This window comes from Gracilinanus agilis, chromosome 2 (assembly GCF_016433145.1).
Source record: "Gracilinanus agilis isolate LMUSP501 chromosome 2, AgileGrace, whole genome shotgun sequence".
NCBI classification, from domain to species: Eukaryota; Metazoa; Chordata; class Mammalia; order Didelphimorphia; family Didelphidae; genus Gracilinanus; species Gracilinanus agilis.
The window spans coordinates 609,174,865-609,195,622 of NC_058131.1; the positions used below are offsets into that span (position 1 = coordinate 609,174,865).

Below are 20,758 nucleotides of genomic sequence, written 5' to 3' on the forward strand. Positions count from 1 at the left end.
TTTAATGAGTTATTTAAATGTGAAATGGTCACCTTTGAAGGGTAGCTGTAAGTTTCTACTGGCTGTCTATAGATTCTGAAACCAGCCCATACAGGAAGACAAATGTACGGCAGGCTTAAGAAAATGGTAGGACAAATTCTTGTTCCATACTTTCCTGTTTAAAAAATTAGAGATAGAAAAGGAGAAACTATTACAGATGCATTAAGAATATGCTCCCCTATTTACATGTCATTTGAAATTTAAACTGTTTAAAAACATTTAAACACTCAATACAAGTTCTAATTTATTACTGCAGCAAAGTAATTCTAAGGTCCGCATTTATAAAAATGGCAAATGGTACTTTCATTTAAAAAATAAGCTTCGAGTGACTTTGAAATATCCACGGGATGGCCTCAGACACTTCCCAGCTGTGTCACCCTGGGCAAGTCACTTGACCCCCACTGCCCACCGTTACCACTCTTCCACCTAGGAGCCAATACACAGAAGTTAAGGGTTAAAAAAAAAAAAAAGAAAAAAAATATCCACGGGGTTCCAACAAATGATGGATACAATTCAAAATAGAGATCCATGAAAAATGTTTTATTAATAACTCAACAGGTAAATACTTTATTCTTCCCAAAATGGAGGGAACAATTTTGCCCTAACTGTTTTGGTAATATATGGAACAGAAATTACATGCCTTCTAAATAATCAGAAAATTATTTTTAGCAGATTATTGATCAAACATCTTTAAATTATTCAAAGGTAGTTTTAAGGAAGAAATTATGAAATAAAGAAAGGGGACTTATTGTATAGAATAACATGACTGTAAAATAAGATCCAGTTAATTCTACTTCTAAAGTAAAAACTGCAACATAACTTACATCTTCAAAAATAAGGGAAATGAAACTTAAGATGACGTTCCTTACCCACAATGTTTCCAGGAAGAAAGACAACAACACTCATGACAATGGAGCCTACCCAGTACAATCCAATCGATCTGTAATTTTCCCTGTAAGAGAAATTTTTTATTTAATCCACTCCTCCTAGAAAGTTACTTATAATAGGATTATCAGTGTCTTCCATTTTAATTCTGGTTAATAAAGGGCATAAACTGAGGCCTGCCACATTCAATCTGATAAATCAAACATAATAGAATATTACTGATCAGACATTATTTCGGTCCATAGCATACAAGAGCAAGGTCTTGGTGTCCCTTACAAATGATAAAATAAAGCAGAAGGAATTCAAAGTTTTGTTTATATTACAAAACTAATTTTATTTGTAAATCCCCAAAACAGAGGAGAGCCAGCACAGGGGAATAGATGGAAAGCTGGCCTGAAAGTCAGGTTTCATGTGAGCTAAAGTCCCACTCAACACACATGGCCTTTGTGTCCAACTTGGGTCACATCACTGAAACTCTCAGAACCTCAAGCCAGCATTGCACAACTACAGGGTGCAATGGAGGTCCTGGATTGTGTCAGGGCAGGAGTTTTCACACCCGAAGCCCTCTCCCCTGATGAAATCATAAGTCTGGACCAAAAAATAAATGAATTTCTATTTCACTGGCTTTCTCTTGGAAGAATGAATTGAGAGAAAAGGAATGAGATACCGTTGTCTAAATTTTAATTTTTTGCATATACCCTTTATATTCCATTTGTTTAAACAAAGTGGCACAATGAAGATAAGATTTCACTGAGTGACTTTGGGCAAGTCACTTAGCCTCTGTTTGCCTCGGATTCCTCATCTGTAAAATGGGGGTCAGGATAACACCTTCCTCCCAGGATTATTTTGATAATAAAATGAGATAACATCTATAAAGTACTTTGTCAATTTTAAAGCGCTAGACAAATGCTGGCTCTTATCATAAGCAAGTGCATAAATACATATTTATTATTATTAATATTGTGTTATGTAATAAATATCATTATTATATTATATAATTAATATAGTATATGGATGGATAGATAGATAGATAGATAGATAGATAGATAGATAGATAGATAGATAGATAGATTTTAAACCTTTACCTTCCATCTTAGAATCAATACTAAGTATTGGTTCCAAGGTAGAGGTAGTAAGGACTAGGCAATTGGGGTTAAGTGACTTGTCCAGGGTCACACAGCTAGGAAGCGTCAGGGTTAACATTTGAACCAGGCCCTTCCATCTCTTCCATCTCCACCAGAAAGCCATCTTCCTGGTTTTCTGAGCCATCCAGGTGCCCCAAATGCATGTATATTTATTTCCTTCACAGATGACAATACCAAAGTCAAAATAACAGAATAAACACATATATAAAAAGACTTACTCCCATGCTATGGCTGCCAACATAACAAGATACATCATGTAATGAGCAGAACCATCCCAGTAACAGATCACGTGCCCATAGGCAGTGTTCAGATAGGGTTCACCCTAAAGAAAAAGTTGGGGAAAAAAAAAAAGTTAATTTCAAAACTGAATTCCACGTTGATGGGCAGATCCCCGCCACGTACAATCAGGGAGCTGACCAACAGCGTAGGGCGCTTTACACACACTACCGGATTCCGAAGTCACCTTAACATTCACGGAAGCGGCTCAGGGATGGCTGTGGGGAATAGGCGCCGCCCCCAGAGCCTCTCTTTTTCCGTCTGTCTCTCTCTCCTGTCCCTACCGAAAATGTAAGCGCTTCCCTCTAAGTGACTAGAAGCGGACTCTGCGGCGCCCCGACGCCAGGCTCCAGAGCTGCTACCGCATGGACGAGCTGCCGCGGCTCAGCTCGAGCTTCCACCATGATCGTGATGAGGGTCAAGTCAGAGCGAGGCTGGTCTCACAGTCCACAGCGGTGGCCGAACCGGGGCCGTGGAGATGCCGTGAAATGATTGTGCCGCGGCTCCGCGGACCTCAGCGGCCCGTTACCGCGGCAGATTCCTCTTTCTAGTCGCTGGTTTTCCATCGGGGAATCTAAGCCAGCGACTAGCCCTTCTTGGCTAGTGGCTCTCCAAAGCATTCAAGTGTCTTCTCTGCCATTTCTACTCATCCCCACAAAATCATTCACATCTATTAAAAATCAATCACAGAACATCAAGAAACAAAAACAGTAGCATATGCTGCTGTCTATAACCATCCATTCAGAATCCTTGGGACGTTTGCCGGCACTCATAAACAAAATACATTTTAGAAAAATAGAAGCAAATGAACAGCTTGTTCAGAAGATGGTGTCTCTGAATGGGATCTGGATTTCCCCCACATTTTTTAAAAACCTCCTTCCCTTCTGTCTTAGAATCAATACTGAGTTTTGGTTCCAAGGCAGATAAACTTGGCATTAAGTGACTTGCCCAGGGTCACATAACTAGGAAGGTTTGAGGCCAGTTTTGAACCCAGGACCTCCTATCTCTAGGCCTGGCTCTCTATCCATTGAGCCACCTAGTTCCCTACCACATATTCAAATAAAGGAATAAAAATCCTGGCCAGGGATGGAGTATATTTTTTTTAAAAGCCTGGCAAGACTAGATTGGCTTGGAATCTTGAAAAACTCATCCAAAGGGCTTTAAACTGGAAAGGAAGGGGAAGGAAAGAACAGCCTATGTGTATCCTTTAAGGTAGATGGCATAGAGAGGAGCTAGAACATGATCAGAAGAATAAAAGCAAACATATCCTGTAAGTATGAGCAGCCAGAGGAAGAGAAAGGGTCTCCTGCGGAAGGAAGCCAGAGAAACTGAGGCAGAGAGAAGCCGACACAGGCTAAGGCTAAAACCCAGAACAAAGATGACCCATTACATTCCAGGAATGCCGAGGAGGCCAGAATTGGTAACTCTGAGAGTGCCTGGAAGAGAATCAAGTGTATTCCTACTGGGAAGGTAGAAAGGTACCCTATTAGGAAGAGCTTTAAACACCAAACAAGATTTCTTACTCTTTAACAAAGCGATGTTTGCCTCAAATATAGAGAAAAAAACAAACATTTCTTTAAGAAACCCCAACCAAACTGCCCTTGGGGGTGAGGGGAGGGGCACACTCTTCCTGGCACCACCTCAGCCAGGAGAGCAGGTTCACCAAAGATCACCGTTCCTCCGTAGCATCGGTTCCACCAAGTCGGCCTCCGGATGTGGCATGACTTCAAGGGGAGTCCCTGGTTCTGTTTCTGCTGGACTTGGCCCAGCTGGTCACCCCCCCAAGGCTAGTCATGGCTCCTTAGGCCACTTGAGGCTGAGAGGACTACAAAAGCTGGCTGGCCCATGGAAGTGCCCTTGAGGGCTCAGAGGCTCTGAGCTCCTTCATCTCTCTCTGGAAGTAGGAAGCAGGCTTTCTAATAAGTCCTCCCGAGCGGCAGTAAGTCATTGTATGGGTGAGTTTTTTAAGCTATTTCTCTTTATAATGTTGTTGTTATGGTATCCATTTTTCTCTTGGCCACTTCATTTTGCATCAGTTCACACATGTCCTCCCAGCAAACAAAAGGTTCTATTTTTGAGTTTAGAGGCTGTGAGGTGCTCAGAAGCTCCCTGGGCAGGGGACAATGTTGTCAGCCTCCACTTGAGGAAGCTCGCTTTGGCACTAAGAGGAGAAGGGATCACTGTGGAGAAAGCCCTGAAGCCAAGGGACTAGTAACAGGTTATTGTGGTAGCCCCTGTGTGCCTGAAGCAAGACTATATTTTATGAGTGCAGACAAGAGGACATGGAGTGAGATGTTATGAAGGTCTGAACAAGATTTGGCAACAAACTGGGAATGCTGATCAAGGGAGGGTTCAAGGATGATGCCAAAGTCATTGGCTAGATTGACTAGATGGGTGGTAGTTCTCTCAATAGAAATAGAAAAGTTTAGAGGAGAGAAGGGTTTGGTGGGAAAAAATATTAAATAAGGGCAGCTAGTGGATAGAAAGCCAGGTGTGGAGATGGGAGATCCTGGATTAAAATCTGGCCTCAGACACGTCTTAGTTGAGGGACCAACTCAAACAAGTCATTTAACCCTAACTGACTACCTTTTACTGCTCCTCTATCTTGGAACCAATACTTAGTACTGATTCCAAGAGAGAAGGTAAGGGTTTAAAAAAAAAAAAAAAGATGAGTACTATTTTGGGCACACTGAGTTTTGAAATACTTAATGGTTCATTCAGTTGGAAATGCATTTGGTGATAAGTGGCTGAAGCTCAGAAGAGGAACGTGGGCTGGATACTTAGAGTCAAAAATCAATAAACACATTTATCAAGTGCCTACTATGTGCCAAGTACTATGTTAAGAAATGAGAATATATATATATGTACATATATATATATGAAATCCTCACCACCTTCAAGGAGCTTATAATCTAATGGAGGAAGACAGTATAAAAAAGGAAGCTGAAAAGTGGAGGGTTGGGTGGGGGACCTGAGGGCATGATGTACCTAAAGTTGAAGCCAAGATGGTAGTGTGTGGAACTTTAGGTTTTAGATGGAAATTTCTATGTCTTCTACGAAGGAGTTTATTGCTCCATCCCTCCATCAGAGGGGACAGACAGCTGAGGGTACCGGGAAGGTGCTGAGTGTCAAAACTAGATGAATCTGCATCATGCTGATGGCTTTTCCTGCAGAGGCATGATGTTTCTGGAGCCCAAACTCAGCAGAGCAGCTGATGGAAAAGGAAGAATGGATCTGGGAATCATTTGCTTGAGGAGAATAAGTGAGTCCCTGGTAGCCTGTTATATCACCTCGTAAGATGGAAAAAGGGGTCCAGAACAAAGTTTTGAGGGATTTCCACAGTGAGTGGCTTTATGTGGACAAAGAACGAGCAAAGGAGACTGAGGGTGAGCAGTGAGATGGCCAAAAGAGGATCAGAAGACAGCAGCATCACAAAAGCCAGAGAGGAGTTTATTGGGATGAATAAGACAATGTTGTGAAGATGAGATGATAAGAAAAGCCATTCTATCTGGCAATCAAGAGATCCTGGGTAACTTTGGAGTACTTGGTTTCAGCTGAATAATGTGGGAATGAGAGGAAAGAAATGAAAGGAGGATCATTACAGTATGTGGACATTCAATTCAATTAAAAAGCATCTATTAAAGCCCTGTGGCTATATTGTTACTCATCTATTTTCAGTCCACTCTGTGACCCTAAGTGGAGTTTTCTTGGTAAAGACACTGGAGAAGTTTGCCATTTCATTCTCCAGCTCATTTGACAGATGAGGAAACTGAGGCAAACAGGGTGAAGTGACTTGCCCAAGATCCCACAGCCAGGAAGTGTCTGAGACCAGATTTGAACTTGGGAAGGTGTACATTCCTGACTCCAGGCTTGACATTCTACTGTACCCCCTGGCTTACTCTTATACTGCTATGCACACAGCACTTTATTAGGCTCCAGGGCTATGAAGACAGAGACAAAAAGCAGTCCCTAAGCGCAAGAATCTGATGCTCTACTAGGGAAGCGAGCACTTATGGGAAGAATGTCACAGGGAGCAGCAGGGGAGCTGCAGGGGAGCAGCAGGGGAGCAGGCTTCCTGAGAGTCCTGATGATGCCTAACAGCATTCTCAGACATTCCCTACCTGCCTCTCGAGTGCTGGCGACAGTGAAGAGTTCTCTTTTTCACTGGCTGCTTCCCCAATACCAGGGTGCCTTCAGGAGGCACCTACTTGGCCAGGCCTCTACCTTGGTTTAGCCTTTGCCTGCCTGGCCTGTTTAAGTGAGGAGAAGAGGACTGAGCCTTTGGGAGGCAGAGAGCCCACCGGCTCTGGTCTCGCCATCCAGGCTGCTCCAACGTGTCCCAGGAGTGCACAAACCTGCTATTGCCTCTGTCGTGATGGCTATTCTTCCTGCCGGTGAAGGAGCTTGGAGATGCTGTAACTTTCTGAGCTTAAAAAGGTCAGGAGAGGAAGCCCCACGCGATTCAGCACCAGGACCCCAAGGAACCAGGAGTCTAGGAGACATGAACTTGTTGGGAGTGATGCTAGGTACTGACCCTTATGTCCATTGCATCCATTACAGCCTCTAAGACCATTAGGTCTGAGCCCACACTCCCTAGGGTCTAAGAGTGTACCCAGAGGAGTTGAGCAAACATTTGTTCTTTGTATCTGCTCTAGCTTTGAAGTAAATTTCCCTTTGTAAAATCTAGCTGATGCTCAATGTGAAATGAAACTGGGATAATAATCACTAGCAGCTAACAGTGGGAGGATAAACAGAAGCAGCTGGAGTCTGGAAAACAATTCAGAGAGGAATGAACAAGGAGGGAGATCAGAAAGAACTAGGGAAATATCTGTGATATGGAATTCTGAGTTCCTAGATTTGGTTCTAGTTGTCCTTCACATCCTCCTCTCCAGAACCCCCTAAGAACTCTACAAATTAGAAGGTAAACAACTATTTGAATAATGTAAGCTTCCATCTGTGTGTCTAGGTTCAACAGGGAGCTGGAACAGGTAGCCTCTTCCAGGTGTTCTTTATCATAATCAAGCATTTATCAGCATTTCTGTGTTTGGCACTGTAATAGGTGCTATGAAAGAAAATGATGTATGTAGATAGATGAGTTATTAATGATAAAAAGGCAAATAAACATTGGATAAATACATAAAATGAACATAATTACATTAATTACAAAGAAGCAGTTAGTGCTATTGGAGAGTGAAGAGGGAGTCTTGGGGATTAAATGCTGAGAAGAATTAACACCTATTTTCCAATCCTAACTCCTTGATTTTGCTCATGTAGAAACCTATGGCAGAAATATGTTATAGCATGTTCATTTAGGGGTAGTAGGGTATTTGTGATATATGTTTCTGGTCATATTTTGTTTTTTATTATATCAGGGAAAACATTGGTTTTAACAATTGTAAGAGAGTTACTTGCCTCTTTCAAGTAATATGTCATGAATCCATCGATTATTCCATCTTGTTCAAGTCCTATAATAAGGTTCACTACACTGGTAAAAGCAAATACTGCATAAACTAAAGAAACAAAAACAGCGATTAAAAACACTCAGAATATTGTCAGATTGGTATCATGCTATAAAAATAAAATAATCCAAAAGAATTATCACTGACACTATGGAAAGTGTCAACATTGGCCAATGGATTATTGCAAATCAAAACAAAAATAAAGTACACGTGGATAGATTATTACACAGGAATTCAGCCACCCAGAAGTCCCATCTATAAGCAAGTCAAAATAATAGAAAGTAAGGCCCCTTATCTTCAAATTCTCTGAGTAATCAAAATACCGTTAAGATCAATGTATTAAAATTCACTGCTAAATTTAAAAAAACTTGTCCAATTCCCTAGTTTACCATAAAAATAAATAACACATTTTTAAGTTATTTGTGGCTAATAAGTGGTAGTTATTTGAAGAATATTGGTAAGATGTCCTATAAAGTTATTGTTTTGCCTCATCAAGGTTCAATTAAGTACTTTCTATAATTCAGAAGATCATAAATTTAGAGTTGGAGGAGACATTAGAGAACATCCAATCCAACCCTGGGGTTCCCAATGAGGAAACAAAGACCCAGATACATTGAGTAACTTGCCCAAGTTCACATAAGGGTAGCAAGTACCAGAAGCAGTATTTGACACCAGGTTTTTTAACTTTGAATGGAGCAATTTTCTATCCATTGTCTCTTTGAGGATCTACCTTCTTTTTCAAGCAATGCTCACTTGATGTGACAAGTATATCTTAGGTGAAACTCGATGCCTGATTGCATCCTGGGCAAAATACCAAATGACAAATATTGAATGACTGTATAAGTTATTACCCATACTTTTCCTCCCTAAAATGTTGGCCAATACTGCTTCCAGGAGTATTTCCTGCATCTGCACAGCAGACTGGGTATCAAAGGTATCTTTAGGATCTTTGCCATTGTAGCACCTGCTCTGGGGCTCCTTCTCCAATTCCTACTCACAGGCAAGTTGGATCCCCAGAAAGCAAAGACTGTTTCTCCTCTCAGGGTTCCAAAAGTAACCCTGAAGAGTCAGGAACTTTTGCTGACGAACACTCATACATTCATCTGTGCCAATGAATATAAATTAACTAGTTGAAATAAATTAGTCAGCCAGAGCTAATTAGCAGGTATCAGAGCACAGAGAGCCTTATCAATTACATTAATTGGGCCCAAGGGGTATGGGTCACCTCTCATGCTCTGCCCCCACCCCATTTAATATTTGCTGCCCTCAACAAATCAACTTGAGAACTTTGGACAAAGTCCGTAATCTTAAATCTTGTATAGCTTTCCAATGACATGGAGAAGTTTTGACATTATTCTTTTCTTGTATCATATACAGGATTCAGAATTAAGAAGTTTGGCGGAAAGTCCATTTGGCACAGTTCATAAAAAAATGTAAAAATTAGTATTTTTCATACTTCCAAGGAGATGGTGATACAATTTAACAAGCATCATTTTAAATTAAAACATATATAGTAGGCTTATCAAATTTATATATAATATGAAACTGGGAGGAAACAAATTGGATGGCAATTCAAAAAGATCACTATAGTCCTGCCTGTTGGGTTAAATATAATAATGTAATAATAACAGTATGTATATATACATATATACAAAATATAATAATGACATCACTTTATATAAGGATGGTATTAGAAAATAAGTGTTATGTTGTGATTGCATTTGATCTTTACAACCACCCTGGGAAGTAGATGCTCTTATTATCTCCATGTGACAGACAAGGAAATTCAGGCAAGCAGGTAAAGTAACTTGTCCAGGGTCACTCAGCAAAGTAAGTGTCTGCCACAGAATTTGGACACAGATCTTCCTGACTCCAAGTCTAATGCTCTACCCTTGAATCACTTAGCTGCACAGAAACTAAAGACTTTTGGTTTAATCATAATGACAAATTTTATGAAGTGAAATTTATTAAATAATTAAAATTTTAGTTTAATAATGATAAATGCAGTCTTGGGCTTGGATGCAAAAATCCCAGTGGCACAAATATAGTATAAGAGGGGTGGAGACAGGCAGTAATTAAGAAGACCTAAAATGACCATAAAAAAAAACAAATGTAGCAAAATTATAAAGAATAAACAGATGGGGGCAGCTGGGTAGCTCAGTGGATTGAGAGTCAGGCCTAGAGACGGGAGGTCCTAGGTTCAAATCTGACCTCAGACACTTCCCAGCTGTGTGACCCTGGGCAAGTCACTTGACCCCCATTGCCTACCCTTACCACTCTTCTGCCTTGGAGCCAATACACAGTATTGACTCCAAGATGGAAGGTAAAGGTAAAAAAAAAAAAGAATAAACAGAGCTTGAAGGAAGAGATATGAGAAGACAACTCCATACCATATCCACTTATGAAGGTAGGAGGTTTACAACTGTTTTACATTGCATGTATTTTCCTTTTTTGTCTCTAAAAAATACTCTTTTATATAAGATGGCTCTCTGGGTAAGGTAGGGAAGAAGGGATACTGAAGTAAATTCTGAGATAAAGATAATAAAAATTTATTCAAAAAATAAAAACAAACAAAAAAGATATGACTTGGCAAATCAAAATTACTATTACAATCTTAAGTTGCATTAAAAGAACACTAGTGGCCAGAAAAAAAAAAGGACGTAACAGTCCTAATAGCCTACTAATAGTCCTAAATTAGGACTAAAAGTCCTAATAAGCCCACTCAGATAGTATCTGCTGTATTATATTTAGTTCTGGGGCCACATTTTAAGAAAGATGTTTTTATACTGGAGCAGATCCAAAAAAAGTGATCAGTATTGTGAAAGAACTAGAAATGAAAAGAAAAAAAAAAAAGACCTAGAAATAATACCATAGAAGAATAAAATGAAGGAACTGGGAATGTTTACTTTTGAAAAGACAAGGCTTGAGGGGACCTCATTGGCTCTCAATGGTTTCATTATCTCTTTGTAGATGACTAACAGACTTTTGGAGCAGTCATCAATCTCTTTCCTAAGCTCCGAGTCTCCCATCACCAACTGTCAATTGGACATTTCCAACTAGATGTCCTGTAGTCACCTCAAACTCAACATGTCCAAAATAGAATTCTTCATCTTCCTCCCAAAGCCACCCTTCTGAAACTTCCCTATTTCTTTCCGAGGCTGTCATGAGCCCTCTTTATTTTGTTTGGTGCTACCCTTGAGTCCTGACCCTCAATCATTCCACATGCCAATAAGTTTCCAAGTCTTGGCATTTGTTCCCATCTCACTGCTCACAAGACCACCCCTAGCACAGATCCTCAATTACCCCTCTCTTAGACTACTGCAAGTTTCTTGGACATCTGTAGTTTTGTACTACCAGTTCAGGGGATATTCATCTTTTGAATGTCATGGGCTCCACTCTCCTCTACAACCTCTGGCAGCCTATGATCCCCTTCACAGAATAATGTGTTTGCATGAATAAAATACATAGGATTATAAAGGAAACCCATTATTTTGGAATGTATTATTTATATATACATATATACTAATGTACTAAGTTTATGAATCTCAAATTTAAGAACTCCTGCCTTAAGAGAAAAGGCATTGTGGTATTGTATGATAGGAAGCTGGCCTCAGAACCAGGATTATCTCTGATACATGCTTTTCATGTGACACTGGGCCAATTCTTAACCTTTCAGTTCCTAGAGTGTTCAAGAAAATTCTCTAGGCCTATAAGCTGTAGATTTAAAACCTTATCTCTATTATAAGGTCAGACAGCTAAAAAAGTTGAGGAGTTGGGTATCAAAATCAGATCTTTCAATTCCAAGTCCAGTATACCAGTATTCCACTAAGACATGGTGTCCCTCAGAATTCTAAAGTTGAATCTCCAGCAAAGGGGGGGAAATTGTATTCCCTAAAGTCTGAAATCAGAGACAGTATGAACCAGTGTAAAGCATACTGCACTAGAAATCAAGAGACCTTGGCTTTATCACTCATTCATTAGGCAGCCTTGGCCAAGCCACAGCATCTCACTGAGCCCCAATTTTCTCATCAGATAAATGAAGGGGTAGATTGGATGCTTTCTAAGGTCACTTCAAGCTCTAATATTCTTTGAGTTTGAAAAAAGAAAACTTTAGAAATAATTGGGAAACTGTCATTAGATCAAAATAATACTAGCTGGAATGTTATTGTTCAGTTATGTCCAACTCTTCATGACCCTTTTTGGGGTTTTCTTAGCAAACACACTGGAGTGGTTTGCCATTTCCTTTTCCAACTCATTTTACAAATGATGAAACAGAGGCAAACAGGGTTAAGTAACTTGCCCAGGTTCACAGAACTAGTAAGTGTACAAAGACAGATTTGGACTTAGGAAGATGATTTTTCCTGATTATAGGCCTGGTACTCTATCCACTGTACAATCTAGCTGCCCTACTAGCTAGAATACTATCACGCCCTAAGAAATGAGAAGAAGGATGGTTTTAGAAAAATTTGAGAAGACCTATAATGCAAAGTGAAGTGAGAAGCCCAAGAGATAGACCACTGTGCATAGGAACAGCAATGTTGTCATGAAAATCAACTGTGAAAGACTTAGCCACTCTGATCAATACAGTGAACTAAGACAATTCTGAAGGACTCATGATCAAAACTGCTATCTCCCTCCAGAGAGAGAACCCTGAGAGCAAACTGAAGTTTAATTTTCTCACTTTATTTCTCTTGTTTTTTGGTGATATGGCTAATATGGAAATATGTTTTTATGACTTCATATACATAATATCATACTATTTGTCTTCTCAATGGTGGGGGAGGGAGTGGAGGGAAGGAGAGAATTTAGAAATCAACTTTTTTTAAAATGTTAAAAAATAATTTTTTAAAAGAGGAGAAAAATACTAGCATTTACTTATTTGTTCTCCTCATTCCTCTTTCTCCCGTTGTCCATTCTTGGTTCCTTCATCCATCCCACTAGATCTCAAGATTTTTCTCCTCCCCTAGATAAGTGATTTGGGAAACCAGTTAAGATGTATATTTTCACAACTGCCTAACTCTAATTACTTTCACAAATGTCCTCTGGTAATCAGTGTATGGAAAGGAGCATAGCATCTCATCAGTAACTATGAAATTTCTCATGACCACAGCAGATGGAGCATTCACTCCATTTCTGATGTTTGCTAAAACATTTCCATTCATATTTTAAGTGATGTGAAAAATCATTTATGAGCCAATGAGAAATATGAGTTTGGCAGAAGAAAAAGCTTCCGACCAACCTCACATCCAGTATTTTCTATCCCATTGATACCTACCATAAAACAGGGGATCTCTAGGTGGTTTTCTCTTCACAAGGGCACGAGCCAACAAAGCTACAATGAGTAGAACCAGTAATCCAGCAGCTACAATTGCCCAGGAACTATAAAAATTAAAACATGGAAGCTGAGTCACTATCAAAGTAAACATTCTAATGCTGGGAACTTCCTAATCATTGAATACATTCTCCCAAGTAATGCTGCTTTTTTTTTTGCTTAATATGGAACTCCTTTACCCTGAAGGTCAATCTTTGGTACAACTATTGGGTGTTGAGAATACATGAAAACATTTGGCTGGCTGAGTAATAAGTGATACTATTTGGAGAGAACTGTATATTACAATGGGCTTCTCCATTCATCATTTCATTTTATATCATGATGACAATCCTGGGAAGCTGTACGAGTATTATAATTTCTTGTATTCATATAGCCATTGCAAGGATTACAAATCACTCTAGACAGGAATGTGGATCCAGAAGGGACCTCTGAGATCATCTAGTCCAAATCCTTCATTTTACAGATAACATAAATGACTTGTCCAAGGTTACACAGTTAGTAAATATCAAAACCTCTAACTCCAGAACTAGTGTCCCTTCCATCCTATCATACAGGCTTATTTGCTTCTTAACACTCCAGTGAGGCATATAATATTACTATTATCTCTGTTTAACAGTGGAGTAAAATTGAGCACATAGACCTTAACTGACTTGCCCACATTTACAGTGGCTGGGACCTAAACTCTATCATCTTTCTGATTCCAAGACACTTCTCTTTCCCAGGGAACAGAAATAATTTCCTTGTATTAGGCACTTTCCTACTTTTCCTACAATAGAAACTATTATTCAGAGCTGATGGCAAAACATGAGAAATAAATACATCTTGGTTGGAGTCCTGGAGGCTTTGAAAAAGGCTAAGCCTTAGCAAGAAAAGTATGAAGGAACCCAGGCTAAAGGGCAAACCACACTGGCTCCCATCCGCAGTGTTCTTGCCAAGGAAGGGGAGGTGGTACAGAACTTTCAATAATACGGCCACCTGAGAGCCTGCTGGGGAAGGAACATCAATACTAATGGTCCCCCAAGAGGTTAAGAGGGTGGGGCCATGTTTGGCGGCTTTCAATCATTAGCTACTCTTCTATGAATCTGCTGCCTAAGTCTGACTCTATTCTGCATCTGTAAGTGGACTATTAATGGGCAAAAGATTTCACTTCGCATACTGTGTGCTTGTTTAAGGTGATACTTGTGAAGCCAACCCCTGGTCAGGAGACTGGGCTGGTCGAGGAAGAACATCAAGAAACTGACTGGTGGTAAAAGGACAGGAGCCCAAATGCATGTCCTGAAAACAGGCAGGAGGGCAGCCCCAGGGGGAAGTGATTTGTTCAGTATTATAAAACTAAAGGATCTGTGTGACCCTGGGCAAGTCACTTGACCCCCATTGCCTACCCTTACCACTCTTCTGCCTTGGAGCCAATACACAGTATTGACTCCAAGATGGAAGGTAAGGGTTTAAAAAAAAAAACAACAAAAAAACTAAAGGATCCAAGAAAATAGTTCCACCCCTAGTTTTAACCATTCTAGGACTCCAAAAATCACTGGCTCTCACATCAATTCTGGCCCTACTATGGTATAAAAGAGTGAAAAATTTGCACCTCGCACTTTCTGGTCTTGTTTTAAGACAAGGACCCCTGCAGGAGCTTTGCAAACTCAATGATGGTCCCACAGTAACCCTATAAAATTTGAGTGATCCTGAGTAGGAAGTGAGAAGGAAAGATATGAGATGCCATATATATATATATATGGCATCTCATATCTTTCCATATATATATATATATATATATATCTTTGATTCCCTACTGTACCAAAAAAAATTCATACCTGGAACTTCCTATTGCCTCACAATTCCAAAAGATTGTCCTACCCCAAAACTGTAGTTCATGAAATCAATAGCATTTCCAAATTAACAAGAATTATCTCATTTTCTTGGTTAAAATGCATATGATAGCATAATAAAAAAAGAGGCAGATTCAATCAGCTTTTATAAAATGAAAAAAAGGAAATCAGATTAGATCAAATCAACAAGTATTTATTGAAAAAGTTTATCTACAAGCTACACAATACCACGATAGATGATCCTGGAAATCCAATGAAAAATAAGACACAAACCCAACCCTAGGGAGACTTATCATCTAGCTGAGGAAAGTAAAAAACACATGAAAAGTGAGCTATCATCATAAGATTTAAATATGGATTCAAGAAAACAGATGTACATGTCATTCATCTCCTGATATAGAGATGATAAATGAAAATACAAAAAGAGATATCCATTTTGGGGATGGTCAATTTGGGAATTTATTTTGCCAGACTATGAATTTATATGCTAAGAGTTTCAATTATTTATTTGTTTTTAATTGTACAACTGAGAGAAGAGTAGGTAGAGGGAGGGGCATATTAACTTTAAAAGGCTTGTTAATTGAAAAAATAATAAAAAATAAATAAGAATAAAAAATAAAAATAAATTAAAAAGACATTTTGTAAAGATATCCACTTAAACTTTATAGAAAAAAAATAGATGTACACAGATATAAAAAGGTAATTACAGAGGCAACTAGGTGGCTCAATAGAGAGAGAGCCAGGCCTGGAGATGGGAGGATCTGGGTTTAAATCTGGCCTCAGATACTTCCTAGCTGTATGACCCTGGCCAAGTCACTTAACCCCCACTGCCTACCCCTTACCACTCTTCTGCCTTAGAACCAATACTTAATATTGATTCTAAGACAGAAGCTAAGGTTTTGGCATTTTTAAGCAATTATGTAATTGCCAAAGGAATCAAATCCATGTTAAATATTATCTATAAAAGTTTGGAAGACAAGGAAGTGTGACCTGGGATGGTCAGGGGATTCTTGATGAAGGAGGTAGGATTTGAGCCAAGTCTTAAAAGACTGGAGCGGGAGGGTACACAAATATACAGAAAAGGAGTGAAGATATCATTGGACAGGCAGCATTGCATAAGTGCTGTAGTCAGCTAGAATACACACCTGCCCAAAGCCAAACTCATGCATACTCTCTAACCTTAGAGTTTTCTGCAACATCCAATTACCAGCATTTTCATGATAGCCTCCACATAGCTGGAAGGTTTCATTCCACAAACTATGCATCAGTTTGGGATCCCTTCTTGCCTCCCATCACTGCTGATCATCTCATTATGCTTGTCTGGGTATGAGTGATTTTCATGCTAGACGCAGAAGTATGTGAAAGAAGGTAAGCTCCTTCAGAGCAAGTGTGGGTCATTTTTATTCTCTGTGCCTGAAGGGACTTGCACAAAGGCTCCGGATTGGCCACCGCATGCAGCCTTCTCATTTTTCAGAGCACGCATTTCATGAATCTTTGTTGAATAAGCCAGATCTAGCAGAAGCAGATCATAAGTGTACTTTTTCTGTTTCTGAAAGCATACTGAAATAACTTACTTATTTTAAATCTTCCCTATGTTAAAAAGATCTGTTCTGCCAGCCAGCCAGCCAGTCAGCCAGCCAGCCGCTCCTTCTTACCATTTAAGTTCAGTCTAAAAAAAGAAAGTTAGCTCCCTCTAGGGCAAGAAGCTGGAATCATTAAGTGATGAAAAGGAGGCAGCGCTTCTGGGACCCATGGTTCAGGTTCTCCTAGAGTGGTCCCTAAAGCTGCTGGGAGGCTCTCAAGGGTCCCAGCATTCCTCGTGGAAGTGGTGAAGGCGGATAAAGCCTGCATGACTCAGAGTGGATAATCGATGGTGTATGGATGGGATTTGTGGAAGGGGGATGGAACAAAAGGAGCCAGAAGAAGGCTGTGTGAGGGTCTCTAGAAGAAACTCCCATCAGAGAACTGAAAATCAGAAGTGATCTTAGAGAGTGAGCACCAAGTCACTCACTGATGCATGGCACTGGGCTAATAACTAGGGATATGAGATGGTTCAATGAATGAATAAACAGAGAGGACGAATGAATGAACTGTCTGGGGCTCCTCTGGATGCACACACGAGGGAGTGTGTCACCACTGGGCTCCTTCTGGCCTTGCCAGTCTTGACTCCCTTCTAGGGCCCCCCCAATCCCTGGCTGTGCCTCCTCTCCTCCTCCTCCTTCCCTCCACCCTCAAGTCTTCCCCAGTGTCCGCCTCTGACTGTGTGTCCCAGCTATATTCTGTCTCTCTCCTACATACACGAGTCTGTGCACATATAGTCAGATATAGGTAAGAACACATACACAGACAGGGGCAGCTGTCTCTAAGAGGAAGAAAGAAGGGGGTTCATTCCAGGCTTTAGGAGTGGGGGAGGAGGCAATTGCCCATATAAGGCAAACATCATCTGAACCAGGGTGCTTAATTCCAGTCCATGGATGGATTTCAGGAGATCGGGGAACTTGTCTAGGAAAAAAAATGACTAATGACTAAATTAGTAATCTCTAACTGAAATTAAGCATTTCCTTCCATGATTTAAAAACATTCTAAAAACAGGTGCATGGGCTCTGCCTTAACTGCGGAAGAGAAGGCTGAGACCAGGGATGTGGGCTCATTTCCCATCCTATCCAGATAAAAAATGGAGGCCCCCTCCAATCTCCAAGCATGCACTCATGCTTTCAGATGGTCCCTATTCTCCCCACTGTCCCAAGCAGAAATGCTGCCTCCTCCGAATCTCCCCTGAAGCCTGACGCCCTGCTGAGGGGTGGCTCCTAGAACAGAAGCAAAGTTGGCACAAAGTGGTCACCAGCCACCGTGAAATCTAGGAGTGGGTTTTCAGTTTAAAGGCTGGCCTGCAATTTCCTCAGCAGCAACAGCTTTGAGAAACACAATAGAGTGACTTCCTGCAAGCTGATAGGAACTCGTTTCTGGCACAGAATCAAAGTCTGCCCCAGGAGCTGAAGTGGGGCGACTTTTTCAGATGCTTGCTTTGGGGACTGGCCAGCCAGCATGGAACAGAAGTCCTCCCTGCTAGACTCTGGTCACTGGGTGACCTTGGTCACATCTGTTCCTCTCTCTCCGGATCTCAGTTTCCTTTTGTGTTCAAAGGGATTCAGAACTCGAAGGTAATTCCAGGACTAACAATCTGTGATTCTACTTGATGCCCTCCCCTTCATTTGAAGGTAGGGTCAGAGCTTCCAAGTTCCAGTGAAATTTCATTTTATACTCAAATTTTTAACATCTCTTTTTCAAATAATACCATTTCATGGCTATTAAAGTCTAACTTTTTTTTTGTCATAGGCTGTCTTCTGACTCTGTTCTTGTAGATGAAAAATAATTCAAATTTATTTTTAAAAAAATTATAATTCAAATTTATAGTAACATAAAACTTTAGTTGTCTTCCAAGGGCTCTAACATCCAGTTCTCATTTGAGCAGAGGACCAGAATAGTAGTATTTCCAGAGCTGGACCTTTAGAAATCATCTAACCCTACCTCTTGCATGTTATCCATGAGGGCCAGAGGGGTGAAATGACTTATACAAAGTTACACGGCTAAATCCTTGCAGAGTTGGGTCTGGAACTCTTGGCTGCCAATCCAACATCTTTCCACTAGGCACACACACGAATACCAGTTTCTAAAAGTACCTTACCGGGGGATCACAGATTTGGAACTGAAATGGCCTTGGATTTTGCCAAGAAGACTGGCCTTTAATCCCCATCCTCCCACTTAATAGCCAGAATGACCTTGGGCAAGTCACTTAATTAAACTCTGCCCGAGTTTTCTCAGCTGTAAAAATGAGAGGGTCGGACTAAAAGGCTTCAAAGAGTCTTTCTAGCTCTACCGTTTTCTGAGTTTGTGATTTCTTCAACCTCTCATTTTCAACCTCTCATTTTACGGACGAGAAAACTGAAACTTGGCGAGATTGTCATTTAAGCCAAGGTCGATCACTCAGGTAGAAAGAAGCAGGATGGGCATCTGAAGCTTGGTCCGGTCCAAATCCGGCTCTTTTCCCCACAAGAATGAAAGGTGTGCACGGATTAATGCCATAGAAAAAAGCTGACCAGAAAGGACACCCACCCCGTCCATGCTCCCACAGGCAGAACAGATTTGGCTAGATGTAAAAAGTTAGAGCGTCATACATTCCATGGGTCCCCGTTAGAATCTTGCTTCAGTCGCATCCAGGAGTGCTATATGTATTAACAAAAGCAGCGCTTAAGACACTGAATCCAGATGCTGAATTTTACAAGTCACCGAATGTTGGAGTTTCGGGAGACCAGCTAGGGCAAGGCTCTACCGCGAACCTCCCCCAGCCCCACACTCCCCTTCCTGCCCCTCCTTCGCCCCATTCACTCACTTGCGATGAGCTGCCAGGTGGTTGAAGACGTACGTGGCGGGGATAGCGGAGAGGGACAGCACAAAGACTCCGGTGGCCGCAGAGGCGCTCATCTCGGCCGGGGCCCCTGGCCGGCCTTCACCGCATCCCGCCCCCGCCGCCAAGTCCGCCTGGGCGCGGCTGCCGCTCCTGCCCCTCGCTTCCTGCAGCGCGCCCGAGTCCCCGCTATCGAGCGCGTCGGCTGCCTCCTCCCCTGAGCTTGACTGAGCTTCCGCCGGGGCGCGCGTCTCCCTGAGGCGCCCCACCCCGCCTGCCCTCTCGGGCCCGCGAGCGGCAGCGCCCCCGACGTCCGGCCCCCGGGGCGGCTCCAGCGGCCCGGGCCAAGGGGGCACCATAAGCTCGAGGACGCCAGGGCAGCACTATCCTTTGTAGCCTTACTGGCCAGGGCAGCAGCGACCCTCCCTCCTGTGGCGGCCTCCAAGACAGCTGTGAAGGAGCCCGAGGAGCGCAGGGCTTGGGGCGGGGCCGAGGGGAGGAGAGGGAGCCCCCCATGCTGAGGCTGGGCAGGGCCCTAAACCCCATTCCTAAATCTGCAGCTCTGAGACCTTTGCCATTCCGGACCTGTGAGGAAAAAAACGCCTGGCTGAAGATCCAGGCTGGGGACTGGAGGGAGATTTTAGCCACCAAACGTCAACTAGACCAATAATGCTCAGGTCCCCAGAATATCCAGCCGAAGAGAGACGCCCAAGAATTCGAGTGAATGCTAGAGCCAGGACTAGAACCCTGGTCACTTGTCCCACAACTCTAAGCAGAATGCCGCTTAGTATTGGGGGATTCTCTATAGTTACAAAACAGAAGCTACCCACAAGGTGACCTAAACCGGATTGTGACGCTTTTGAAAATAGTTCTAGAGGCTCTCATTTCCTTACAGGACCTCCACCTCTCGAATGCTCTTTCCCCTGTGCCCCCACACCAAAGGATTAGGGCAATTCGACCCTCTTCTGAGGTTCCTGTCTTGAGTCCATGCCTCTTCTAGTCAATTAACAAACATCCACCCACCTGTATCCTAAACCTATCCCTTCTTCAATTCATTTGTCAGATCATTTCTAAGATTTTAACTGTGAAATGGGGGCTTGTCTCTACATTACCACAGAATAACATGAGTGGACAGGACAGCCTCTGCTGTCCCTTCTAGCTCAAAATCTCATGTCTTCCCTGACTTCAATAGAATTTAGAGGTCTCAATGTTGAATTCAGGGCTCTATCTGGCTTCAGAAGAATTTGCCATTCAAGCTCTATTCATCTCTGGCAAAGCTTTTATTGAGTTAGCACAAGATGTGGCTTGGGCTGGTAAAAGTAAAGCCACTTTTCTTGTCACCTTCCCAGGGGGTAGGATTTGTATAGAAAGAAAGTCCCTCTGCCTCC

General features: G+C 41.7%; 1 protein-coding gene across 3 annotated transcripts in view; it reads right to left on the reverse strand.

Moving 5' to 3' along the window:
- TM6SF1 (transmembrane 6 superfamily member 1) overlaps window positions 1-19,729 on the reverse strand; it is a 38,844-nt gene extending 19,115 nt beyond the window's left edge. The window contains exons 1-6 of one of the 3 annotated variants that reach the window (XM_044665478.1): window positions 19,356-19,729; window positions 13,080-13,183; window positions 7,758-7,855; window positions 2,288-2,391; window positions 909-991; window positions 33-154 (exon numbers count right to left, since the gene is read on the reverse strand). In XM_044665478.1, coding sequence (XP_044521413.1) covers window positions 33-154; window positions 909-991; window positions 2,288-2,391; window positions 7,758-7,855; window positions 13,080-13,183; window positions 19,356-19,729 — 885 coding nt within the window. Of the gene's footprint in view, window positions 1-32; window positions 155-908; window positions 1,001-2,287; window positions 2,392-7,757; window positions 7,856-13,079; window positions 13,184-19,355 lie in introns of all 3 variants that reach the window. The other 2 variants (XM_044665480.1, XM_044665479.1) reach the window with 2 other exon arrangements.
- Window positions 19,730-20,758: the final 1,029 nt, after the last annotated feature.